Raw genomic sequence first — 27,333 nt, 5'->3', positions numbered from 1 at the left:
TATCTATATCTATATTTAAATATGAGGGGTTGATGATTTTTAATCTGTTTTCAATCCCACCAACAGCTGAACACCACTGAGTTTACTCGCGGTGAATTCTGGGATATCAGAACCCCTTTGGTGGGTTCACGCAATATCTCGAAACACCAGCTCTCACCACAACCATGACCCGGCGGCCCCGCGCGTGCCCGTCAAACACTTCGTGTTCGTGAGGAAAGTGCACTGAAGGCTCGCTCCTGATCCTGACACGTGAACTGCACTTTAATATTTAGTCTTGAGAGAAAGGTAATTTTAAATGATTCTGCGCACTTCCTCTGTTCCACATGTAACTTGTGTACTTCTATCCACACACTGTGCGTTGTGTTAGAGCTCAGGTAACTTGAGCTAACATTAGCCTTGAAGCCGTTCTAGCTAACGCGCTAATAACAACAAACCTGCATTTGTTGACGACCTAGCTTATTTAAAAACATATATAGTTTCTGTGGGTTTTTTCCTGCTCCTGGACGCGTTAGCTAGCGCAGGAAGTCCAACAGCTAACGGTGCTAGCTCACCTATAGCTAACTAGCTTCCAATAACTCAGGCTAAGTTAATCGTGTTGCCATAGGTGTTGAATGCACTAATTGTAAGTCGCTTTGGATAAAAGCGTCCGCCAAATGACATGTAATGTAATTTAATGTAATGTAATGTAATGTTAAAGCTGTTCTCTGTTGATAGGAGCTCCGACATGCTGACTGCTCTGCGCTGTGTCCTGTCCAAGCTGGTGTCTCCACTGTGGAGGACCGAAGAGGTGGATGGAGAAGACAACTTCCCCTGTGCATCAGGTCAATGTCACAACCCTAAAAAACCGGTCTCCACCATTCTGCACATCTAAACCACTGCATTACAAACTAACATGTCGGATGGCCCTTATTTCTCACGGTGGTCAGGCACAGAGGACGTCCGCCACCTGCGGGGCGGTGTGGTGACCCAGCTCTTCCTCGACCATGGCATGATAGACAGTGCTGTGTACTTCACCAGCGGCCAGGTGTTGGGCGGGATGCCGCTGAAAGAAGGGGACCTGGTGAACTGTATAGCAGTGAGAGATGGTGCCCAGGGTGGATGGAAAGCTGTCAGGGTGAGTCGTTATTCACCTGCAAGTAGCTCAAAGGTTGTTTTTGTAAGTACAGGATATGCGCAGCCTGTTGATCCAGTGCCGGAATCCAAATGGTTGTGTCCCACTTTAGCTACGGACGTCCATTGTGGGCTTTATCATACCCAGACTGTTTCATCCTGTCGTTCAGGTGGAGAAGAGTGCAGATGCCTGGGAGGACGGAGGTAGAACCTCACTAGAGGCTGACAGTATGCATCTCCGGCCTCTCATCGGCACAGTCACGTCATTTGAGAGCGATGGCGGCTACATAAACCAGACCACATACTTCCCACGCAACAGTCTTTGGGAAGGTACGGCTACTGTACTTCACACACGAGCAGTTTGAGCCTGTTTAACCTCCATGATGATTTGCATTAACTTACTGTGTCACATTCGCCCACAGTAGCCATGGAGCTCCAGACAGCATTTTTTTGTTCAATTTTTTTTTACAGTTGATGTTTGGTTAGCTTTAAGACTGAGTGTGGGTTAAACAAACTTGCAGCTACACCAAAATTTACTACCACTTGGATGAAGGCTGATGTTAACTTCCCTGCCCACTGGCACACTCAGTGTATTTCCTCTCCTCTCTTTTAGGTTATGAGCCAATGAAAGGCGACTGGGTCCAAGCTAAATATTTTATCAATCCAACCCAGTGGACCACCCAGGCTCATTCTGTGGTCCCCTTACGCTATTGCCGCCTAGACCAGGTAATTGCATCATTGAAAGTTTTAGGCTCTACCGACTTATTAGTAGGCCTTTTAGCACTAGAGATGGAAAAGATTTAAATTTGTAAGTGTTAGTGCTTCAAAAGTAACTATGTTCATGTAGGATTCAATCCTTGTTAAGTTCTAAATCTAATTACTTCTGTCTTTTTGCTTTCCCCTTATTTGAATGATCCTCTGTCCCCAGGTGCATGTGACCAGCGTGTTTGGTAACAATGGAGTGGTGGAGGACAAAGTGTTCTTCAGCCTGGACTCTCTGCTACTGCCCACCCAATACCGGCCTGTGCCAGGGCACCTGGTGAACCTGGTAATGGTGGAGAGCAATCAGTCCATCTACAGTTGGAGAGCCCTGTGCATGGCGCCCTGCCTTCAGAGGTAGTGTGTTTTGACTTCTATTGTTTATAGGACTTCGACAAACAATTAGTTTCATTATTGATTAATCTGCAGATTTGTTTTTAATCTTTGGATCTTTATAATAACTGTGACAAGTTCACAAGGTCGTTGTATTCAGTTTACTGTGTTCAAATTTTGATGTGGGTGATGCAGATAAGTAATTTGATGGCTTCTTTTTTTGTTTGTTGGTGTTGCAGTGTGATTCTTCCTGCTGCAATTCTCCCAGAGACTGAACTCCAGAGCCTCCTCGAAAACAAAGGAGGCCTGAACGTAACAGAGTATGGGCAGTTTGGAGATCAGGGGATTGGGGATAGACGAGAGCTGGTGCTCTGGATACAGTGAGTGACCAAAATAAAAACAACAAAATATTCACATTCTGAATAAACTATTTTTTAATCATTGCAACTTTCATTACAAATAGTGCGGCACTTTATTTTTTGATTGATGTTGAACATTATACTGTGATTCATTTTCATCTTTCTACTGCAACAGAAATAAAGGTTCAGAGACCCACAGGTTGAAATGCTGTGACTTTGCCGGCTGGGACTCTGAAAAGCAGTTCAGCCTTGTTACTGTGAGAGGCTCCGCACCACAGAGACAGAAACAGCCTTTGCGTGTAAACAGTACAGTGTCTGGTTCTACTCCTGCGTCTACTGAAAAACAAGCCTGTGATGCAAAAGAGGTAGAGAAAGAAAATGGTGATGTGGATAAGGAGAATATCCATATCCAGGAAAGAGAGCTGGATATTCCACCAGGAGGGAGGCTGTCTGTTGTAGTAGCCTGCCAAGCAAAGTAAGTTACTTTTTTAAAATTCTTGTGGCAATAGTATAAATTACAGAAGCAGTTGTAGGAGTAATGGGTCAAAAAGATAAATGTAGACTGTAGAAGTGTTTGGCTTCATCTCTGTCGGGACTTGCTCTGCTGCCATGTAAAATGAGCTCCACTCACTGAGGTGCCAAGTGTGTCTGAATTTCATGGGGAAATTGCTCAGGAGCCTGGGAAGCTGTGCCGAGCTGCTGTTGCTGCACTTCTCTTCTTTCACCATTGGGAGGCGCCTGGAGGTCACAGTGGGCAGTGAAGAGGAGAACCTGCTGCAGCCCTCGCTGCCCTACGCTCCCAGTGACGCTTGTTCTCTCCCAGCAGTACCCTCTCAAGTGATCACTGTCTCTGCTTCAAAAGGCCCAACAAGGTATCCACTCAACTACATGCACTGAGGAAGAGCTCTGAAATGCATTGCTCACCAGTCTATATGTTTTGTTACAGACACTGATATTCAGTCTTTGCTGTGTTTTGCTTTTTATACATGTGAATGGAGTATTTAGATTTAATACGCTACACTTTTCGCACATGTCAATGTTCATTTTGCAGCAGCGTCCCATCCTCCCTCCTCACTCCCCCACTGGCCTGCGCTCACTTTGCACTTCAACAATGAACACCAACACTAATGAAGATATTAGGATCCATCCAGTTCTGAAGAAATTACTGTTTGGTTGATGATTCACTCTAAAATATATGGGGAACGCATTTCCCATACAATAAATTCACATTTTGTACGCACGCAGTTCACCTGCCACACACCACACAAGATGCACACAGCCAGGACATTGGGTTAAAGTAGATTGAAACAATCTGGATTCATGATACCATTGATTAATAACTCTATGAATGTGATTGTCAGTTTGTGTGTGAAGAGCACACACACACACACACTCACACACTCACAGTTAAAGAATCGTAGAGGAAACCCTGTCAGGATTGTCATAGATGTCTGTTATTATTATAAGTAATAAATACTATACGTGTGCGTTGCTGTGCCCAATTGACCATGAAGATAGCCTCCTCTGTGTATCTCTGTAACACAGGCTGTCATTTGTCCAATATAAATTGATTATTTCACCTCTTGTTTGACTTTGCCTTTTCCTCCACTAGGCTTACTAATCGGCGGCTCCCAAACTTCTTAGCGAGCTTTCCAGCGCCTCGTGCTTTGAGAGACTGTGTGGAGGCGCAGAGGGACGTGCTGGTGGTTGAGCCAAGCCTCGGAGAGGTGAGCAGGCACATGATGATGTTTAGTGTGGTCATGTCGATCAATGTAAGAAAAGTTTAAAAATAGGGCCACTTCATCAACACATGTGTTGATTAGTAGTGTAGCTATGGATTTTTGATGATGGAGTCTACCAATGTTTACTTACCATAAGTATAGATTAAATGCTAAGAAAGGAGATGAGCGCTGGGTCAACACTGTTCGGCACGAAATTTGCTCCAGACTCTCCTGTTGTGTGTTTTATTTCACTTTTGGTGTGGAGAAGAAAAAAGAAAAAAACTTCCATCAGGAATAATTTGAAATATCCGGTTTTCCTTCTCCTGCTGTGTCTGTTTGCTCAGGTGCTGTCACCATCCAACATGTATTCACGCTTCTCAGCCCTTCTCTGGTTGGAAGAACTGCACGCAGAGAGGGAAGTGGGAGAATTCTCAATCATTGGAGCCATTCTCAGGAAGGGAGCTGTCCACCTGCACTTAGAGGTCCTGGGGTTGGCTGAAGGCAGACCCAGTCTTAATATAGGTGAATAATATAAGTGTCTTTTTTTTAATGCTGAGGTATTGCAGACATTTATCTTTCAGTTTTTGTGCAACACAAGAAGTCTTGACAAGCTTTTTCTACAGGGGACAGAATAGTGTTGAAGAAACCACGGAATGACGGTGCGGTAATGGAGTACGTGAGTTTCGTCACAGAGGTACGGAGATATTTTATACTTTGAAGTAGAGGTTATCCCTAGGACCTGACCTGACCCGGGACCCGTATGGGTTGGGATCCACCTTTTACACAGTTAGTCGGGTCGGGTCCTGTTCTATTACCGCTGGCCCAGGTCTATTTAACAACATGTGTAATAATGCAGTTTCTTGGTGGCCATAGGTGATAGCTTTTTAGCAATGGTAGCAGCCACAACTACGAACATGGTAAAAGGGCATATCCAAGCTATCTTTATTATACTGGAACAAAACTGCAAATCTGATTATAAACGAATCATGTTGTCATCCATCCCCATGACAACAGATAAAGATTTAATCTGAAATCACTGGTCGATTAAATTAGCCATGCTGCTATTACAATCAGCAAAAGAGGAATAGCAGCAAGTCTCTTTCTTGGAGGACAGCTGCATCATTGCCAGGAACAGGGGACAAGGCTGCTAAAGTTGCTTTAGGTTAAACACAAAGTTTGGTTTTGACACCTTGTGAACTAACATTAACTTAATAAAGAAATCAAATGTGGAAATCTGTGCCGATCGGGTCTCCCGGCCTGGTTCCAGTCCAGCGTTTCTCGGTTCTGCATAGGTCCGGTTCCCAGCTTTCAAATGAGAGATGGGTCCGGCTTGTGTTCTGGTAAAACATTTCCGGGTCTGTTTAGAATTTTTGGACCTGTGATGCATCTTGCTCAATCAGTCAGAAATGCTGATTAAATGTTGATGTAATCTGATGCTCTGTTTTGACACAGATCAATGATGAGGATGTTAGTTTGAGAGTAAACTCCGAGTTTCAGCGCAGTTACCTTGGAGAGCCGCTTGATGTTGAGTTCTCTTACAACAGGTGAGAAAAAGAAGAAGTCTTAATATCATCTTAAATTCTTCTCTCAATGATACTTTTACATTTCAGTTGCACATAATGCTTTGTGGTTGATCTGATTCAGTTTGCCTTTAATATGAGTCCTTTGACCATTTGCATTTGCAGAACCACCACGAGGCGGTGTCATAATGCACTTCTCCAGACGAAGCAGTTTGGAGGCAGTAAGCTGAGGCTTTATCTGGATTGCTCTTTATAGCATGTGTTTCCTGACATTTTAGGGATTATTGTTTTCAAAAAGGTCAATATCAAAATTATATGAAATATGAGGTATTTAAAAGTCCTTATATTATAGTAAAATATATAGGTAAAAGAGTTAATTCCTTATAATATAGAGTACGCATTGTTTGCAAAGTTAAAGAAAAGAATAAATGTTGAGTCTTTATTTCAGTAACACAAAACTGACACCAGAGGGCGCTGTTTGCCTTTACCTCATCCTTTAGTACACTAGTATTGTTTCCAGGAATGAAATAAGCAACACATTTGACTTCTCCAGCAGTGTTTGCTTGCACAGATGCTACGAATCATGTTCACACAGTAGCTCCACAATAGTTTAATAGACAAAATCCCCAATTAAATGTTTACAAATGTAAAATGTCTGCACTGTTTTGGTTTAGGTTCTAATAGCCTCTGTTTTTTAAATGGTTTAAATTGCTGTAATTTCCCCATTGTTGTGCAGTTCTCTTCCCCTCCAGGGTGACTCCTCAGACCCCTCAGTGGACAGGAAAGTGGATGGAGGAGCCAGACCAAAACCAAGCAACAGAGGACGATGAGGTGAAAGAAAGAAAATCAGACACTAATGTCTGTTTTGTTTAGTTTTTCATTAATTGTATCTGTATCTGAAAACCAGGCTCCAAGGCCGAAAAACAGAAATGTGTCGAGGGTTTCCATCGACATGAAGTCAAAGGCCACGCAGACTAAAAGTACAAGTTATTTGATTTTCAGTTTTGTTTTTAACATCGCATTTACATATCAGGTCACATTGTGCACATCAATAACAAATGCATTTTTGCTCCTAGATGGAGGCCTAGTGTCGAAACCCATTCCCAGCAAAGGGCACCTCTTTAACCCAGAGCTGAACCCCCCTCAGAGAAAGGCAGTGAAGAGCATCCTGGAAGGAGAGTGTCGCCCCGTTCCTTATGTGCTATTTGGACCTCCAGGCACCGGAAAGACAATCACCCTCATAGAGTCCATACTACAGGTGCATACACACCATCTCTCCCTACTCAAGGGCTATATTCATTTTAACATTAAGAGTAGCTCCAAACCTCTCAGTAGAAACCCCATGTGTTGATGATAATGTGTGTTATGATTATAGCAAATCAGTCCTAACTTTAGGATTACTGTGTTTTTGTTCAAAGATAATTAGACCTGAACATAATGTGTTAAACAAATACATCTTACAGGTTAAAGGTTTGATTTAAAGTTGTATTCAATTTATTTTCTTTTATCCTGAGGTGACCACCAGTGACTGTATATAAAGATGGATCCACTTCCTCCCATTGTGTAAAAATTATGTCTCATCCCATTTTTATAACATCAAATAGCTAATGAAATCCGCATTTAGCAGAGAAAAAAATAGCACTTGAACACACATTAATTAGAAAAAAAATGAAACTAAAATGACAGAAACCATCTCTGGACATTTTTATTAGATGTGACCTTTGAGTTTGTCCCATCCCCTAGCATGGAGGTGGCAGGGAGTGTGACCTATTCTCTAACCAGCCAGCAGGTGGCGAACTAGAAGTTTGTCTTCACTTTTGTGGAGCTGTATTTATAAACAGTCATTGGTGTCCGCATTTATTTGTTTTTCACAAATACTGTCCATGTATATACATCAAAAAAAAAAAAAGCTCTAAAGTTGTTTTGGACAATGAATTTGAAAATAATCTGAAAATACTGGTATTGATGGAAAACTCAATGATTAATAAGCCAGTTATTATAAGCTGTATTACCTGTATTTAGAATATGTCAGCATCAGGTTTTGTACCTGACTGAGGTTTTTCTCACTCTGGTGTCCTGTTTGAGCAACTTCATAGTCAAAGTCTTTTCCCCTCCAGGTTTACCACTTTATCCCCAGCAGTCGGGTGCTCGTGTGTACTCCCTCCAACAGTGCTGCTGACCTCATCTGCGTCCGTCTGCTTGACAGCGGCTTCCTGCATGCAGCAAGTCTGGCCCGCGTCAATGCGTCTTGTAGGCAGGATGAGGTACCCAACAGCAGCCGGGGAATGAAATTCACTGCAGTTACAGGCACCTCAGTTACATTATGTATGATCAAAGGGAGAATATGCATGTTCCACTGTGCAGTAATGTATGTACAGATGCCATCGCCACCAGGTAGGGTGGTACAGTTGTCAGTAATCCTTTCTAAATAATAGATGAGGCTGTGGTAAAATACTCTGTCTGCATCTTCTTTTAGTACCTTGCTTAATCATCCAAAATTTATATGCCACGTTGATGTGACTGTGTTTCTAACTAGTCAATCCCAGAAGTACTGAGACTGTACTCCAGGGCAGGAGAGGACATCCGTCAGGCCTCTTTTCACAGGATCGTGGTCAGCACCTGCTCCAGCGCTGGGATGTTCCACAGTATTGGACTACAGTAAGAGCTGTATTCGATAGTGGATAGATGTTAAGGGCAGATATATTATGCTCATATTTAGATTCATAATTTTAATTTGGGCTATTAGTTGAAATGGTTTACATGCTCTAATGTTCAGACAACGCATCACTTTCCTCAGACTGTCCATTGCTGCAGCTCCTCTTTTCAGCCTCTGTCTAAAGCCTAGTTCACATGATTTTTCGTCAGACGAATCCCAGATTCTGATCAGATTTCTAACTTGCTGTAAATCTAGTTTGTGTCTGTGACAAATCCAGCCAATCAAAGCACAGGACGAGGTGAAGGTGGTAAAGGTCCATGTAGTCGTGAGGGGTTCCCTGACTGCACATGTCTGCAGTTGGGATTGGTTGGGTCTGGACAGAAAAAACAGGGCCAGTTTTTTCTCTGGATCATACAGGGTCAGGTTGAAAAATGCAGTCCGAACAATTCTCTATTCTTTATAACTGTGACGTCCACTGAAACGTTTCACCTCATCCAGCCTGATGTGTCATTCTGTGAGCAGGATGACACAGAAGAGCAGGAGAGTCATTTTGACTCGGAGTAGCTTCTCGTGTGGGCTTTCACGATCAAACGTTATTTGGAGATGAGACTAGTCAGGGGTTGGTCCTGGTGAAAGATCCTGTAGTGTGTGACCCCCTGTTGCCAGTCAGCTGTGTAGTGTGAACTCACTATGCCTGCAAGACTCCCAATCACACGAAAGCAAGTCAAGTAGTGTGAACTCTGCTTCAAATACTTAGGTCTTAGCTTTCGGGTCTGTGCCAGACTAGCCGCAAGGCATGCATTCTGCAACTGTGAGGCATGACACATCACGATTCCCCAGAAGTATCAGCCAGACTACTGACGAGACACATGACAGGAGCAGAGACTTCTGTTGGGGAGAGGAGCTCCCTTTACATGAACTTTTGGCTTTTTAACTTTATAGACCTTTTACAGACACATGCAACTTCCATAACACACTATAGAGGAAAAAGAAATTCTGAAATAGTATAATGTGTCCAAACACACTCTCTCCCACTTTAGTTTCTATTTACTAACTATGATTTTGATCTTACTCAGAGTGGGACATTTCACTCACTTGTTCTTGGACGAAGCCGGCCAGGCCACTGAGCCAGAGTCCCTGATCCCCATGAGCCTTGTGTCAGAGAGAGATGGACAGGTCAGCACACATCATACTCGCACACAGTCTTAGTTCCGACCGTGAAGTCAAGTATCCAGTATTTGTCTAATCATATCATATTTGGATCAAAGATTAAATTTGCACCAGCCCTGTTTCTATTGTGGATGCATAAGAGCAACAACAATTGCATTTAACATTTGTACCTTCCTCACTTCACTTAATTATAACTAATTCATTTCTTACCCTCACATTTTTCATGCCTTTTTTATTATTTTCACTTGTGGTCCATTCCTGGATAAACTGATTTCATTTATGTATTTCTGTATTCGTAGCAAATCAGGGTAACAGATTTTTAATTAACTCCCTGATGGATTGAGCTTTGTTTATTCATTACTCTTTTTTTTACCCTTGCCTGCTTAGATAGTGTTGGCCGGAGACCCCCGTCAGTTGGGTCCAATAGTGAAGTCCAAGCTGGCTGCTGCCTTTGGCCTGGGGGTGTCTTTGTTAGAGAGGCTCATGTCCAACCCACTGTACTCCAGACAGGACTGGGGATACAACCCTAAGCTGGTGGGTGCACAGCATTCAACAGTCTATTGTGTGATCAGATATTTTAAAGTGGTCTCTGGAAGAAAGTGTCACACTGGCAATCAGTGTCCCACATGCTATGTAGATTCTATGCTACATGGTGCCTATAATGTGTATATATATGTTTATTTTTAAATAATTGTACGTTGGTACAATAATATTTGTTGAAAAGGGTATTAGAAAATACCTTTTGTGCTCTGTATACATAATAAATTTGCTCTTTTTTTTTTTTAAACTACAGGTGACTAAGCTTATTTACAACTATCGATCTCATGAGGCCCTGCTCACGCTGCCTTCCAAGCTCTTCTACCAGGGGGAGCTGTGCTGTGAAGCCTCCAGGGCCGTAGTAGAGTCCCTCTGTCAGTGGAAAACCCTGCCCAAAAAAGGCTTCCCTCTCCTCTTTCACGGCGTCAGGGTAATGAGGACGTTTTTCAATAACGTATCTGCAATTTTGCAAGTCTTAATCTCCTGTAGACTGAGGCCTATTGTTGACCATAGACTGAATATACATTTGCACCAGGTTACCAGTTTGCATCCAGGTCACATCTGTGCACTCTAATAGCATCGAATATTTATGGCAGTGATTTTGCTTTCTTTTTTTAGGGTACAGAAATGAGGGAAGGTAAAAACCCATCGTGGTTCAACCCTGTGGAGGCCGTGCAGGTGATGCTCTACTGCTGCCAGCTGGCCAAGAAGCTCTACAACCCTGTGGATGCCTCTGACATCGGCATCATTGCCCCCTACAAGAAACAAGTAAGAGTCCTCAGAATAACTGAGTGTGAATTACTTACTTTCACCATCTTATTCGAATAAAAATAAATAGAACGAGAATGGCACTTGGTTGAGTGCATGAGTCATTCTCCACCCCTCCACAAAAGTAGTTTTTGGTTTTTTGTGCAATCCTGCAAACTAACCAATAAGCAAACTGGTGAAAACAATCTCCTTGGAGGAGGAAAAAGCTAATTCAATATAAGTTTATATTAAACCTCAATAAACATTAAATGGCTTTTAGAATTGTGGATGTTCAGCTTTTCATACTGCAGATCCTGAAGGGTTATTGTTTTCACATTGCTGTTTTCAGTGTGAGAAGATTCGGGTGCTGCTGGGTAAGGTTGGCCTCTCTGACATCAAAGTGGGCTCAGTGGAAGAGTTCCAAGGACAAGAGTTCCTGGTCATCATCATGTCTACGGTAAGCACACACAGACAAACATCAGAATGAGCTTTATTCTGAATCAGATGGCCTTTTTTAATTTAACAGCATCTACATGAATTAAAATTTCATCCAAGCATTTGAAAAGGATAAAAATGGAACTGGATCAGATCTTTATAATGTATTTATGAGAAACTAGCACTAATCTGTCTCAAAATAGAACAGTTGCTCCTCATCACAATGGTGTTTGCAGATGGCAATTTATTTTTGAGTAGCTGGTTATAATCCTGAATTCTATTACAGTATACTCTATATGAACTTGTAAAAGCAGCTCACTTTGCACCACACCAAAAAAATACATTTAACTTTCGCCACTTCATATGAAGGCGCTGACCAGACATTGCCTTTCTTGAGCTTGTTATTAGCTCAACAATCTGTGCCTGCGACTTGATTTTTTTAGAAGAGCCTTGATATCAGAAATCAGAAATACTTTATTGATCCCAGGGTGAAATTGTTGACTATACCATGGTTGTTAGGATGTGCTAGATGTTACTTTTTAGACTTTTATAATGTATTTTATAATGTGAGATGTACCAACAATACCCTCACAATTGTACAATAATTTCGTTAATGATAAAAAATGCATTATTTTATAACTTTCCATCATAAAATGGCACATTAAGGATGTAATAAAGTAATGAAAACCCCGATGTTTGCCAGAATCAAGAAATCACATCAGCCATTATCATCCTTTTTAAATGAGGAGAGTCTGTGGAGCACGAACATCAGTCATAACCTTCCCGTAGTTTATTTCCTGTCTTCGCTCTCTGATAATATAGGTGCGCTCTAATGAGTCAGTACCGAGTGATGATTTGCAGAATGCGCTCGGCTTCCTCGCCAACCCCAAACGCTTCAACGTGGCCGTCACTCGTCCCAAAGCACTGCTCTTAATTGTCGGAAATCCCCACATTCTCATTAGGGTAAGTGACAAAACACTGAATTAGATCCTGGCTCTAATACAGTATGTTTGTTGGTTCAGTCCTGTTATACACTACATCCTGCCTATTAGGTTCTTTACACGTTTTCATCTCTTTCCAGGATTTATGCTTCAGGGCTCTGCTGCAGTACTGTTTCATTAATGGAGCATATCTGGGCTGCGACCCCCCTCCCTCCCTCAGAGACTCCCAGATGTACGTAAACACATCACAGATGCACGCTTTATCCATAATGGACATTTACACTCAGTGGCCAGTTTATTAGGTACACATTTACAATCCAATGCAGCACAAAACAACTGGTCTGCCGTGAAGTCGTCTATGATTTTTATTACGATGTAGCATTGTGGTCATTGTTAGTTGTACTAGACAAAATTATATTTAGAGGAGTTTCTAATATTTTGACTTTTTCTTATATGGACATTTGGGAATGATGAACTAAATGATGGATAGATCGATTTAGGGGTTACAGCAGCAGAAGTAAACAATACATAGAATAAAATAGATATAGTATATTTAAGTACAATTGGACCCATAACACTAATATTACATTAGTGGGAGCACATCCATGAGTAATGTGCTTGACCAAGTCAGCAGATTTAGTGCATACTAAATGATACTGTAAGCAATAGCAGCTCACACCAGGTATCCCCTGATATGATTATGAAATTGAACTTGTCGTTAATATTGAAATATAAAGTGGTGCAAATAATAAACAGTGTTGTATGGCTCAGCATAAGATATATAATATATATAGTAAATAAAGAATTTATAGTCTTTGTAAAGGAGTTAGTTGTTCACAATGTTCCAATGACCTCTGCACAATACTACTCAGAATTGCTGCAGGTTGTACAGATGTAACTAATAAATTTGACACCTAGTGCATGATTTTCGTTATAAATCTATACTGTGTATCTGTAATTTGAGATTGAAAAATGGATGTGTGCGATACGCAACAAAATGAACTGTAAATACATTTTTCTTAGCGTTAACACTTAATTTGCTTGTTGGTGTTTTTTTTGTTTTTTGCAAAGTAGAAAACATTTCTAAGTGAAATAATTATTTCACAGACTTTATGTGACAAATGGAGTTTTAATGTTGTTTTAATCAGTCTTCTGCCACTAATCAACTCACTACTTTTTTTCTTCCCACAGTGTTACAGAGGAGCAAAGGGCTGAATAGGAGGATGATGTAATCATGGTGTACCTCAGCTCTGTCAACTGGACTCTGTTTTTTTTTTTGTTCCCTTCACATTTCCTTGGCTTGTCTCTGTTGACTGAAATGTCTTGTTTCTGTGAAAGCCAAACACAGCTCCAGTCGGGGATAGAAATGAATAAAGATAACGCTTGTGTACACGGCACAATTACTTGTCATTATTAGCCTGATGTGCTTGACTGTGCATACGATTTTTTTTCTATCTAGCCATTTCAGATCATTGGTAAATAATCGTGAATTGCGTTACAGCAGTTCCAATGACCTCTGCACAATACTACTCAGAATGATCTTATTGGCCGGATTTCAACAGCAGAATTGTCAGTGCTTTAGTATCAAAGAGAAATTAGATGCAAGACAACACTTTATTTTAGTACGTGGAGATCATTACCCTGGTTTAACATACTGAGTGGATCCACAGATGTCTGCAGGTTCTGGGGGCAAGTTGTCTGCACGCCTCGGTGTGGCTGCGTCTGCCCACAGGACCCGGAGACTGGATGTGGCAATTGAGTGCGACTGACAGTCTGCACGGGGACTGTCAGTCCTACTGGAGCCCAGCAGGATGGAGGGGTGGGGGGGGTTTTGGGTATGGGTGAATGGGGAGGGAGGGGGCGAGGGGCAAAAACAGGCAAATGGGGATTGAATCTCTTTAAGTTAATGAGTCTCTTATGTGCAGGGAGGAGACAGCTTTTATCTGAGTGTGCTGTGCTGCGAGGGGGCCCGGCTCAGACACCCAGACCCCCCCCAACCCACTCTCGTCCTTCCCCACCCAGTCACGCCTTTTGTCTTTGAAGTATGTCTCAGGTGTTTGGTCTGCTGTCCCACTCTGTCCAGAGAGACTCAACTGTCCATAGAGACCAAACTGTCACAGGACAAACAATCCAAACTGTGTTTATAGATAAATGTTTTTAGACGATAACTACAGCAGCTCCACAGTGACGTGTCCTAGCTGGATATTGGAGCATGAAGGCTTTCAGCCGTGTATTGGCACTACTGTTGGGACTGATTGTGCTTATAGAATATTTGAGATATCAGAAATTATAGCTGTGAATCAGAAATCACCTCCATGTCTCTGCCATGGTGAGTGTGATTATTGAACATTTCAGTTTGACTCTAAACGATAGCAACAGGATAGTCTTGTTTCTCTTCATCAAGTTAACAGAAGTTTTCAGATTCACAATTTAAAACTCTTATAGAAATATCAAGTATCATGAATTGTGCCTGAGAATGGATTTGATGCAACTTATTTTTTATAGTAAATTTCGGAATACTAGTCATCACATATACAATAGAAAATAACACTAGATATTCTTCATGCCGTCACTTCAGTCTGCTGCTGTTCTACATCATTCATCTTTCTGAAATGTTTGTGTTAGTGGATTCAAAACATACTCTGTCTAGAATGACAGGAGCATGGGAAATGTATTTCCAGATGATAATATGATCTTATTTTTTATTTCACCCAGAGCAGGATCACATTTTGAGCAGGCAGGTTGATCTGTGAGTTGTAGGTCAGAGCTTTAATAGTTCTCCAGTAGTTTTTGAATTGTTAAATTTCCTGAGATCTTGCTCTGAAACATTTTATGGAAGCGTCAAGTTTTAGAAAAAAGCTAATTTCTATCTTCCAAGAGACTCATAACAAGACAAAATAGTATATTTATTAAAGATAAATATCTATACTTGCTGCAGAGATTTCTTTTTATGATTTTCATGTACCTTTTTAAAAACAAATCACCGCCTCGACCAGATCGTCTACGGAAGGTGCACTGAGCCACACTATTTGATAGAAATAACATGAATTATATTTTAGGGTGAATTTTCCCTTAAAAATTCCTGCAATCATTCTGGCAGTGGTGAACCAGACAGCATGTCCTGCACTAAAAATCCAATACTTGACAATACTTATCAACTTTGGTTGGTTGATAGTTGTCTTTGGATCTAAAGATTTGTCCTGTTCCTCCAGCCATGGGTTTTTTTGACCAGACTGCTCTCTGATGTCTGTATGACAGACAGGTGCCCATCCATTCAGCTCGTACTCTTATCACCTTCTCATTAACTGAGGCAGGGGCAGGCCACACATTACCAACACAGACACCGTGTCTACAGGGCAGCCATTAGGCCCAACAACAGACCCCTGCTGGGCTCCTGGCAGGGGGAGCTTGTTAAATGTGTGGCCCTATTGTTCTCCCAAATTGGTCTGTGACTCTAATTGCCCAGTTAGTCCCCTCTTACGGGCTGTACTCGTCTACCCAAACTGGAACCAGCCTCCACTCATCAGATCGGGCCGTAAAAGAAAACAAAAAAACATTGGCTGAACTGCGGCTGATGGAGGGCTCTGGCCGGCTGGGAGTCGGGCCAATCAGAATGGGCTTTACTGTGGCATGTCTGAAGCATGTCTGAGGCCGCAGGCCGGGTGGGATAGAGACCTCTGATTCATGAGGGCCCAGAGGCATCAGCAGCAGATCTACATCTAAATCTGGAGACAGACGACATCTAAACAAATACGATGATGCTGTAACGTAGTTGTGTTGTTAGATTAAGAGGCTTAAATACAGGAGACAATAGAGAACGAGACAAATTAGCTCTTACGTCTTGGCCGCTGGTCTGCGTCTCAGGACGGGATCTGTGGAACTCTTGAATGGGATGTTGGGACTGAGTGTGTAGATGTTGCACTTGTTATTTTAAAATATGAAATGCAATTGAAAGAAATCCCATTGAATGTTTAAATATATATTATTTCAAAATAAAAGGACAGACAGCATCATTTTTAAATTACATGAACCCATTTTAGACTATAACACAGATCTTTGTTTTCGTGCAAGCGCCAGTTATACAGTAGCTGATGCTGAAATGTCTGCATCAAACAGGCAAGCGAAATAAAAGCAGCCTCATGGTATTTTGCATGTGGATCTGAGTCTGTTATTGGCACATCAAAGCCAGGTGAGCAGGAGAGACGCTGCTTTGCTAATGAGAACCGGAGGCTCTGCCGAAGAAACCCTCCAATTAGGAAGCAGGAGCACATGAAAGGGACTGGCAATATGTAGGAGACTGTCTGTCTATGAAAAACATCAGATTTCTCACCAAAGGAACTCCAAAGATGATTGTGTTCTTTTATTCTTCTCTTCATATCAGCCTACGGAGAAGGGGGTGCATTTCATTTTCTATCTCTTTCAGAAAAGTTATTACGTAAGAAGTGAACGAAAATAACACAAACGCACGATTGACTTTCGCTGGAAAAAGTCACGGGCTAATAAGCATTATGTGTCAGCCACACATTGAATTCTTCACACACAGAGGGTTAAGACTTTTAACTCCTTTTTTCATGAGTTTACATTACTGTCTCATACCTCCTGCACTATAAAAGCAAATGAAGCAGATTCAGCCCTCTGTTATACTGGGCCTCAGTCACTCAGTGAAAGCTGGGCTGTGATTGCCCATTGTGCCCCCCCCCCCACCCCCCCACCCACCACCACCTCTCCCTTCTCATTCTCACAACACCCTCCATCTGCTTACTGCCCCCCTCTCTGTCTGCAGTCATCACAAAACAAGCCGTTGTCTCCAAACACATCGTCTCGGTGTCTTTGATAGGTAGTTGATAACAGACTAGAGACTTGATGGGGCTGGCTCACCACCTGTATATAAAGCGAGCTGCAGCAGTGACAAAGCCATCCAAGGACAGCACTGTCTCCTGACACCACCAGGCAGCCCTCAGTAAGAAGCTGATTTTCCCATCTCCTGGATTCCCTGTATTTTTTGCGAAACTCTTTCGGCATGGCTGTGTTCTTCACCCTGGCTCTCCTGGCTTTGGCACATCATCCTTTAATGGCATTTGACATGGGGCAGTCCACTCGCTGCGTCACCATCCCTAACCAGATGAAGGTCTGCAAAGACGTAGGATACTCAGAGATGCGTCTGCCCAATTTCCTGGGCCACAGCAACCTGGAGCGCGAGGTGGTGCCACGGTCCCAGGACTGGCAGCCCTTGTTGCAGACAGGCTGCCACCCTCAAGCCCAGGCCTTCCTCTGCTCCATCATCGCCCCCGTCTGTCTCGACACGTAAGTCGATTTTACTACTTCTTTTTTTTTTACTGTGTATGTTTGTCCACAGATTGGCCAATTATTCACTACCATGTTTTCCTGTGTACACTGTTTGACATTTTGTCTTTCTCTCCCTCAGCTTCATCCAGCCCTGCCGCAGTCTGTGTGTGGCAGTGAGGGACAGCTGTGCCCCAGTGCTGGCCTGCCAGGGTCACCGATGGCCAGAGGCTCTTGACTGTGACCGATTCCCTGCTGAAGAGGACATGTGCCTCACCCACTACGCAAAATTAAGTCACTTTGGCAAAGGTAAGGACCACAGTCTTATTATTATACTGTATTATTACTTATCTCTCATCATGTGTTTGCCGTTCATGTTGCATGTAATTACTGCACCTGTAATTTTACTAAACGATGTTTGCTTTTGATCACAGATCTACCTAAACCTGCTTGCCAAAACTGTCCACCAGTGGAAGAGGCTCCTGCAATGAAAACAGTCCTGGATGCTTTTTGTCGTCATGACTTCGGTAAGAGTCAGAATTCTCTCAGAAAGCTGTGGCTTGCTGATGTGTACTGATGTTAGTTGAGTTCAATTTTCCAATCCTGTTGATTAATTTATTTTTTCTCTCTTCTCCACAGCTGTAACCGCCAAACTCCATCGCCTTCGCCTACCCACGGGAGAACCAGAATTTGAGGTGGAGGGCCGGGTCGAGTTTATCCGTCAGGGACCTCTGCTGCCCTACGACACACAGCACCTTCTCCAGCAGTGGCTCCTCATCAACCTGCAATGTGCCAAAGACCTCGTGCGCTCTGGACGATCCCAGCTGTACGTGCTGACCGGCTCTGTGCAGCCTGACGGCACTCTCGCTCTCACCCGTCTCTTCCCTTGGCACAAAAAAGACGCAAACATCGCAGTGGCCACTCGTAAGTGGAAGCACCACAGGTGTTGAATGGCCTGATACTTAACGTGTGAAAACTAGAGCTCTGAATCAATGATTAAATGTAGAATCACAAAACATTTTAAGATTATATATCAAGGAGGGGTTTTGGGATGGAGAGTTTCTTAGCATTGGGTGTTAATGAGAAATTGTACAGCAAGCTAAATGGAAAAAAGGACGAGAGCTGGACTCAGCTAAACATCAGCACTATTTGCTTCCCTCTGTAGCTCTCTGTCTCATCTCCGTTCTGGCAGCACATTGTAATTAAATGCACTCAACTCTTGTACATAGTATTAATAAATGTAAATGTAAATTCTATTTTCTATAAGGATATTGGTGTATTTATCTTTTTGATGTGTATGTTATAAGAAAAAGATGACAATAAAATATTTGCGGTGTAAAACTATCTCTGATGGGTATTTGTGATCATTAACAATGTTGCACATAAATGCACTGTGTGTGTGTGTGTGTGTGTGTGTGTGTGTGTGTGTGTGTGTGTGTGTGTGTGTGTGTGTGTGTGTGTGTGTGTGGAATGGCAAAAACTACTGCTTTTAGTGGTCGTCAAGACTAGAAAAGCTCTATAACATTTACCATTTGTTGTCGATCATATAGAGTCGTTTTTTAATGCACGCAAATGCATTTTTAAACATCAAAGGGTCGGTGTTATTTATAGGTCTTCTGTGTCTGTTGCCTTCTTCTCACTCGTTTCACCATGAGATGGCGCACTACAGGAGAACCGGAGCAGCACAGCACTAGTTTTTCTATTGTGTTGCCGTGCCAAGCATTAGTATTGTACTCACAAATTGGTCTCTCCATAATGTAGAAAGTGACTCAAACTGGTTGGAATGACTGGAGACTGTATTCATAGTGGATGCGTGTGGTGCTGATCGTACAATGTCAAACTAATGAGAAGATGAATCACTTGCTTTACATTTGAATGGCCCTGTTTTCATGACCAGGCTGAACAGGTCTAGTTGGGGTTACTGGACAATGGGGTCATTCAAAAACGCTTTTTCACAATACTAGTTCCCTGCACAGATAATGAGCTGTCCTGCAGTTTAAAATAAATGATGAATGCTTTTAAAGTTCCCCCTGTTGGCCGTTAATTATCTCTGTATGAGTTTGTTCCGGGGACATGTTTTCCCTCGAGGGACAAATGAGTAGCAGTGAAGTTATGGCGTCTTTATTCAATAGCAGGCAATAAAAATGGTATTCATCACGATTTAGATTTTACTGCTAAAGCAAGATAAATGCATTGGAGATTTTAATACGGTTAACTTATACATAATGTAGACAGTTACCAACGGCCCGCATCTACTTCTGTATTCTTTTATTTCCTAATATACCAATATGAGAAAAATGAAAGTCATTTATCCCATACTGTAATGTTGTTTGTAATTTTAAATTGACAAATTGCCCATGTCCGTCTACAGTGTGTAAGACAGTTTCCGCCTGGATTAGTTGTGTCCGCCCTGGGCTGAGCGGATAACTAAGCCAAGCATATGACGTGCAAATTCCGTTTATTTTTTATTTTTTAAATCACTTGGTATCCTTTTATAAAGTCATTTGTTTAATCAGTGACATCATTATATGAGTTAGCCTCTGCAAGAGTTACTCTAGCAGCAAAAGAACTCCACTCGTCATCCCGTGCTTCATCATCTACAAAGGAAGCATGAAAAAAGGTAAGATGAAATGTCAAATAGAATTTAATTTTAAAGCAGTGTTATCATCTTGGGTGAATTAAATTATTATCTCTTTTCCTCAGTTTGGTTTACCGTCCTCGCACTGGTGTACCTGGAGCGTTCCATGAGGGTCGGCTCAGCTCCGATCTGTGCTTACGGACAGGCTGGGTGTCACGTCCCTTCCCTGGCCGATCTCTTTGATAGGGTCATACAGCACTCTTCAAGAATGCACGGCATCTCCAGTGATCTGCACTCTGAATTCGTGAGTCCTTTTTTTCAACTCTGGTCTTGACATCACCATCCATCACCCTTCATTCAGGCCCAATTCATTCATCATCAATCATTCCTGTTTGGGCTGGCCATTTTTTCCGAGCTAAGATATCACTGAGTGTGTGTGATTTGTGTCTCTGTCTGCGCAGGAGCAGTATTTCCTTCCCAGCAAGAACCTCGTTGGAAAACGGAAATGCCACACATACGGAATACTGACACCAGACGACAAAGAGAATGCCCAAAGAATAGGAGTGAGTGTTCATTTAAATATGTCATGGTTAATGCACGCACAGAAATGATACCACTGCATCTTAACATCAAGACCATGTTATTTAAAGGTTCCGTTTGTAAGATTTGGGAGAAAGGGATCTATTGGCAGAAATTGAAAATATAATTATCCTAGTGATGTTCTCACTAGTGTGTTTCATTTAAATTGTACGAATTGTGTTTTTTCTTTACCCTAGAACAGTTTCCACAGGTTCTCTTTCATGTTTGGAATGGGAGGGTGAGGTTAGGGGAATATTCAGCTGCAACATGCAACTTCACCAATAAATTCCACACAGTGAACCATTAACTTTTCTCACTTGCAGCGAGAACAACTGACGGAGGTGATCCTGAGGCTGCTGGGGGCTTGGGGTGACCCCTTGTCCCAGTTCTACCAGAGCATGTCTCAGGATCAGAATCAAGACTTAAACCACTACAGCTCCAACAAGGCACTGGAAATCAGTGATATGGTGCACGAGCTGAGGGATGGTGTGACTAAAATGGCTGAAAGGGTAAGAAAAATATATAACAGAATTTCAGTAGAGAATAGTTGTTCTTTAAAAAACGTTTGTGTATATTTAAATTTCTGTGATATACTGTATGTTTCTTTATTTTTTCTTTTATGAAATGAGTTGTGTCTCTTGAATCTTCCCTCCTCAGATGAAGCTGTTGGGAGTGCTTGACAACACTGTGGGTTTCATCTCCCCTGAGAGTTTTGTCCCCCTCTCTGCCTTTTCCTTCTACAAACGGGGAGAACTCAGATCAATGGACCACCATGATCTGCTCTACTGCTTCCGCAGAGACTCCAACAAAGTCCAAAACTATCTACGTATCCTGAAATGCACCACCCTCCCTGGACTGGACTGTTGATGGTCACTGCAAAACAGTGAAGTATGATACCTTTGCTTTTAACTACAAATCGTGCTCATGTCCTTTGTAATGCACGAAATTAAAATGTAAAAAATAAAGACTCAGTAAACCTACACTATCATCGTTGGTCTTCTTATGAATGGGGAGCTCTGCATATCTACAGGCGTGCTGCAGAGTGCTTATTATAATGTAAGAGGTTTTGCCCCAGAGAGACACAGCAAGAATAATTAACGAGGACAACTGGATTCACTGAAACACTTTATTTACAACCGATCTGTGCATTTAAGATCATGAAAAGAAATATTTACAAAATATATCATGAGAAATTTGACTTCAAGAAGGATTTTGAGTAATATTGTAAAGATTACCAAAAATGAGACATGCAATGGAAATAATTCAGAAATCTCTGTTTGCTGTTTTTCGCCACAACTGCTCAACCAATTGACTTCAAACTAGGTCGTTTCATTGGACCTGAGGAAGTGCAGTGTTGACAGTATTTTGGCTGAGCAGTTGCACATTTTAAACCGCACACGCGGTGCACAACTAAGACACCATCAGTGACATTGCAAAAATGATGCTTTGATGATGCAATGCCGTGTTGCTAGTTACTAGTTGGAAAAAAAGTCTGATTTGTAAATGCAGTAAATGAAGTGACAAATGTTCCCCTTTAACTGATTGTAATTATAATCGGAGAGTAGGAATCTTCCTGGAAAGACTTGTCAGTGTAATAACCATGAAATTGATCATCCGCAGCCAGTGAAACGCAATAAGATGATTGACCAAGCAGTTGAGCCTAATCATATTTATGTTTTAACAAAACAGTCACTTGCCTTCTTGACAGAAAAGTTAACATTATCAGTGTTAGTTTTCACAGACAGCATATTCCATCCACATTTTTAAAACAACCCTCCTGTACCGAAGCCCTTTTCAAGCCAGTGGAAGTCAGAAAGTCCCCATTTTACTCTCCACTCATTACAGCCCCTCATGTGTCTCTGACACTCTTGTGTGGTGGCGATTTCTGTGTCTTTGCGCCAGTGTTATTCTGAGGTGGTTCTTCCTCTTCCTCTGCGAGACCTCGGGCCATGAGCTCGTCCATCGGGGAGCGGGTATTATGAACCTCCTTCTCCTTACAGTTTCTCCACTTCATTCGTCGGTTCTGGAACCAGATCTTCACCTGAAGTGAAAGAATCATTTCAGTTCAATTTCTGTCGTCCATTCATTGTTAGCCATGCCAGTGGTGTAGCTCTGTCTGTCTACCATTTAGGGACACTCTGAAATATCTCAAATACATGCGGACATACATCTCAGTGACCCTGAGATTTTCACTCTGGGGCGACTATAAAGAAAAAAAAATATTGGTATAGAAATTCAAAGACCCCTACAGAATCACTTGTAATAACTTTGGTGATCCTGACTTTTTATGTAGCGCTGTCATCGGTTAAAAATTATAATTTGGTTTATTAACAAATAATTTCAAACTAATGAAATTTGCCGCAGCTTGAGCTGTGCTTAAAATGTTCTGCTAATACAACTAATCATCAAATGTAAACCAAATGGGGAAATGGTAAGTATTAAACCTGATTAGCATCAGCATGCTAGCTGTATTAACACCTTACACAGCCTGTTCAAGGCAGCAATGTTGCACCTTTATTCAGCTGTTCTGTATAAGAAGTGCAAATAGGGAATGGGGGCACGTTGTTGTTTGGTCTGTATGCCAGCCAGGGAGGCAGTCACAGAGTCAAATCGATGAAATGAGCCTGAAAAGTGGGACACATGCTGACGCTGTTGTGTGACACGCCATTGCTCTGATCCTAGAGTGCCAACATGCTATGCGTCCATTGTGAGCATTTGAATATGTAGCATTTAGCCAAGACCACCACTAGTATGGCTTTAGACTCTTTGCATGTTTAAGCCAATATTTATCTGGATGTTGCTGACTTGTGTCATGTTTCTGCCCCCTCACATTTACATGCATGTCTTTAAGCTAACGGGCAGTCTTCAATTGTTCGTCACAAAGTGAGATTTAGGTTCCTTCATCAAGAGTTGATGATGAAAATGAGCGTCTGTCTTTCAGGATCTGATATCAATCATGCAACGTTTCAGGTAATATACACATTCGATTACCTGTGACTCCTTGAGACTGAGATCAGCTGCCAGTTTGTTCCGGTCTGTCTTGCTGATGTACTTCTGTCTCCGAAAGGTTCTCTCCAGCTCCTTCCGTTGCTCTTCTGAGAACACAGCCCTCCTAAGGATCCCTCTGCGAACTTTCGGGCTTACATCAGCAGACCACATCCGAAGATTTGCTCCCTCTTAAAGATGAAAGTGAAAAACAAAACTTTATTATTGACCCATCCTGCAGATTTTTAATTGTCAGTAGTTGATGTGTCTCTGCGCCATGTGCATGTTGTCACAATAATGAACTAGAGTGTAACGGGGAGAGAGGGTACATGTAGCAGCTTGGAGAATACAGACGTGCAGTCAATTGAGACAAAACAGCTAAATTAACAGTTAAACTGCCCAGATCAGATTATTTACGGATCATTTATTCGGGATTTAGATCAAATGAATTCAAAAGTAAAAAATCAGATTCGGTCCACAGCCGCCCTGTATACATTTTATTCCAACCATTACCACATTTCCTTCCTTTTCAAACCAAGATGATGCCTGTTTTTGTCACACTCACTTTATCACTCACTTTCAATTCCTCTCCCTCTGTTTGCCCAATTTAACAAACTGGGGGTGACTAAAGAGAATAGAACGCCATTTCAACTGAGAAAAAAGCGATTTGGTGACCTGTGAGGAGCAATCCCACGCTGCTTCACTCACAGGTGCACTCACAACAAAAGTCAAGTGGAACAATTTATCCGATCCATTCAACGTTGCCTTTTTAATCTGTACGACAAATCTGCACATAGACCACCTCTAGGGAGCACATAAGAGGTTTCGACATGCTTCTCAATTCTCTATTGGGACTCAATGGCTTTCACTTAAATAGCTGATTACCAGGTCATTCCTGGGCAACGTGTGTGTCTGCCCGAGTGGGCCAACTATAGAGCCCTGGGGGACACCAACAATAGAGCCGTTCAATGGAAATGCCATTACTCGATGGCTCAGTAGCCCAACACTAAATCTTTTCACTTGCAGGTATGAAGCAAGTTTGTATGTGAAGATGAGCTCGAATAAGTCTATAAAAGTCACTTTCATTGAATGCTTTATGTCCTAGTCAAGAGGTCTCCAATGGGAAGGAATGAGGGTTGAGGGACAGGAGAAAGGAGGGGGGTCAGCGAACCAAACCCTTTAGCCACACAATGGCCGGGGGATGTTCCTGGTCCATCCCTCTTCTGCAGAGAAATGGGCAGGTTTTTTGTGCTTGGCGGAGTTCATTGCTGCAATGAAAAATTGCAGTGAGGTCGCGTGTGGATGGTGGAGTGAATGTGCCAATTGGTCACGGCCTGACTTGGCATTGTTGTGTTGCTGGGCACTGTGGGAAAGTGTCAACCTACTAAGGCGATTCCAGGGACCTGTGGGATGAGGGCTTTCTGATTTGTGCTTTTCTCCACAACTCTTGACAGGCATCATAGGATGCAGCAAGTAATAACTTCCAATTGCTTTAGGACAATGCAAAAATAAGACAGCTGCTAGTCTTAACACTACCCAAGTATAATATAGTAATAGTGTACTTGTCCTACACAAGTCTTAAATTGTAGGCACTTAAACATTTCAAGCACAATTCTATGGAGATTTTAAACTTTCATTGTTGCTCTTTCCAGGATGTTTTCAATTTTATGGCAGCCTTAAGATTTATCTTGAATCTGTTTAAATTTACAACAAAATGCATTAATGTTCTGCGGGAATATTAAACTTTGGAGCAATCTGCCTTACTCAGCAGTAACAATCTGCACCTGGTAATTATGATCTTATTATGACAGAAGACAAGATGTTTATTAGCACCGCATATCTTTGCCAGTAAAAGTCTGTATTTGCAAGTGCAAAATAGGGGGCCCCAGTGACTCAAAAGCCTTGCAACACAGCCCCCCCCCCCCCTCTCCGTCCTGAACAGCCGTGAATGGTTATGAATAGAGCTGTGCAGAGTTGAGTGGAGAATTAGTTCTTTGGTATTGCATCAGTAATTAGCTGTGGAGAGCATGGGAGACCGGGCTGATGCTAATGCTTAGAGAGTAGCTGAGGCATTGCTGATGAGGCATAAAACACTCACTGGAGAAGACGGGAGGGGGGCTGGACCCACCGCAGCATGCCAGCAGATACTGGGGGCTCCGCAGGAAAACACTGTTGAGTACACCTGCAAAGACAGACAGGGACAGTCAGATATGGTCATGTAATATCAAGGTGTGACATATGGTCTTCAAGAGACTCTACCTGGTCTGCTGCCAATTTCTCAGGCCAAATGAGTCCCGCTCTGCCTCATTTTATTGGTTGTTTTTTTTAATCTGCTTTTTTACAACAGTGCTGAGCTTCAGGTGATGAGCACAGATGGACCTTCTACTTTTTTGAAATTATGGAATTTTGTAAAATTTGATCTTATTTGAAAACTACCTGCAGAGGAAAGATAGGTAATCCAGTCTGATAATTATTTGCTTAAATGATTCTCAGGCAACTTGTTGTGATTAGAGGGTTCAAATATTTCTTGCATATCTTTATAGTATTCTAATAGAAACATTTCAATTTTCCTTTTCAAAACATTTGCAGTTATTGTATTGTCAGAGCTTGGCTGAGATAATTGGATCTATTGGATCAGTAGATCCAATTATCTACTATCTACTGGATCAATTATTTGTTGATACTACTGGTATTTCTTTAAATGTATTACCAATTTTAAATATTATATTTCAAATTACATTTTGTTGAGTTTACAACTAACTTAAAATTGATTTTTTCTTTACTTTGGCAGAAATGTCAATGTTTAAAAGTAATTTGGTAATTTGGAAAATGAATGTGATATTAAATTACACATTGATTACATAAAAAAAAAGTTTCTGAATGACTCACGCCAGGCGTAATTGTGATCTCTCTTAAAACATAGCACTTTTACAACACATGTAATCTAAATCAACCTAATTTTAATTTAAGAGCTATAAACAATTTCCAATCTAAAATTGAAGAAATGCCTGAAGCTTAATTCATCCCTAAACATTATTTATCTTTAGTACAGTTTTAGCCGTTTAGAAAGAAGAAATAAAATATTTGTAGAAGTCATTGTGTTAAAGTATAACATTGTAGCTCCACACATTTAAAAGCCTGTCATAACCTAAATATATTAGAGTTAGTTTAAAAAGTCTGTTTGCTTAGAAAGAAAGAAATCAGTTCACCTGAGTGTGGCAGAAGTTGTCCTCCTAGGTCTTTCACCTGCTGGGGACCCTGGGCCTGGCTTTGGAAGGCTCTATGCTCAGGGCCCCAGGTTCTTCTGGGATGTTCACATGCTGCTCGTCGCAGGTGTCCCCCGGTTGTCCCTTCCGAGCGGGCTGAAGACGTCTGCAGTAGATTGTCGATGAGAAAGCTCTTTCCCGAGCTCCCGAAACCCGGTAAAGCGGGAGGAGAACCAGGCATATTCCTCCTGGTGTAGCTCTGAACTGAGACCATCCTGTTCACACAGTGACCCGAACACTCGAGCTCCCTCTTCAGCAGTCACTGCCCAGTGACACTAAATTCTCCTCTAATCCCTTCTTGAGTGACCAGGCCAACTTCATTAAACTCTGGAGAAAACAAAAGTTCTCTGCTCT

The 27,333-nt window shown here is 42.0% G+C and overlaps 4 protein-coding genes across 6 annotated transcripts; 3 read left to right on the top strand and 1 right to left on the bottom strand.

Moving 5' to 3' along the window:
• The first annotated feature begins 141 nt into the window (after positions 1–141).
• mov10l1 (Mov10 like RISC complex RNA helicase 1) lies at positions 142–13,684 on the top strand. Of its 3 annotated transcripts, none has more exons than XM_034587867.1 (27): positions 142–285; positions 715–821; positions 927–1,114; positions 1,281–1,440; positions 1,724–1,836; positions 2,039–2,226; positions 2,442–2,582; positions 2,737–3,036; positions 3,236–3,433; positions 4,174–4,288; positions 4,627–4,804; positions 4,906–4,976; positions 5,735–5,826; positions 5,968–6,023; positions 6,539–6,597; positions 6,701–6,782; positions 6,879–7,060; positions 7,920–8,066; positions 8,339–8,460; positions 9,535–9,634; positions 10,016–10,162; positions 10,422–10,595; positions 10,784–10,933; positions 11,262–11,369; positions 12,170–12,310; positions 12,429–12,520; positions 13,480–13,684. In XM_034587867.1, exons 2-27 carry the CDS (start codon positions 725–727, stop codon positions 13,505–13,507), a joined length of 3,429 nt encoding a protein of 1,142 aa, XP_034443758.1. In that variant the 5' UTR covers positions 142–285; positions 715–724; the 3' UTR covers positions 13,508–13,684. The 3 variants fall into 3 exon arrangements, with proteins under 3 accessions (XP_034443758.1, XP_034443756.1, XP_034443757.1); XM_034587865.1 differs by having other exon boundaries at positions 6,539–6,633; positions 6,710–6,782; XM_034587866.1 differs by having other exon boundaries at positions 238–374; positions 6,539–6,633; positions 6,710–6,782.
• A 2,615-nt stretch (positions 13,685–16,299) lies between these two features.
• szl (sizzled) lies at positions 16,300–18,909 on the top strand. Its single transcript, XM_034589101.1, has 4 exons — positions 16,300–17,592; positions 17,714–17,880; positions 18,006–18,098; positions 18,211–18,909. The coding sequence occupies exons 1-4, from the start codon at positions 17,309–17,311 to the stop codon at positions 18,519–18,521; spliced, it is 855 nt and encodes a 284-aa protein (XP_034444992.1). The 5' UTR covers positions 16,300–17,308; the 3' UTR covers positions 18,522–18,909.
• Positions 18,910–20,117: 1,208 nt separating this feature from the next.
• LOC117763725 (prolactin-like) lies at positions 20,118–21,699 on the top strand. The gene is made up of 5 exons (XM_034589092.1): positions 20,118–20,191; positions 20,275–20,453; positions 20,611–20,712; positions 21,052–21,237; positions 21,386–21,699. The coding sequence occupies exons 1-5, from the start codon at positions 20,182–20,184 to the stop codon at positions 21,593–21,595; spliced, it is 687 nt and encodes a 228-aa protein (XP_034444983.1). The 5' UTR covers positions 20,118–20,181; the 3' UTR covers positions 21,596–21,699.
• A 146-nt stretch (positions 21,700–21,845) lies between these two features.
• dbx2 (developing brain homeobox 2) lies at positions 21,846–27,333 on the bottom strand. Its single transcript, XM_034589091.1, has 4 exons — positions 26,923–27,333; positions 25,812–25,895; positions 23,720–23,904; positions 21,846–22,769 (listed from the first exon to the last, which is right to left on the bottom strand). Exons 1-4 carry the CDS (start codon positions 27,191–27,193, stop codon positions 22,578–22,580), a joined length of 732 nt encoding a protein of 243 aa, XP_034444982.1. The 5' UTR covers positions 27,194–27,333; the 3' UTR covers positions 21,846–22,577.

Source organism: Hippoglossus hippoglossus, chromosome 6, assembly GCF_009819705.1.
Source record: "Hippoglossus hippoglossus isolate fHipHip1 chromosome 6, fHipHip1.pri, whole genome shotgun sequence".
NCBI lineage: Eukaryota > Metazoa > Chordata > Actinopteri > Pleuronectiformes > Pleuronectidae > Hippoglossus > Hippoglossus hippoglossus.
Note: the sequence above shows the minus strand (reverse complement) of the source record. Positions and strands in the feature narration are given on the sequence as shown.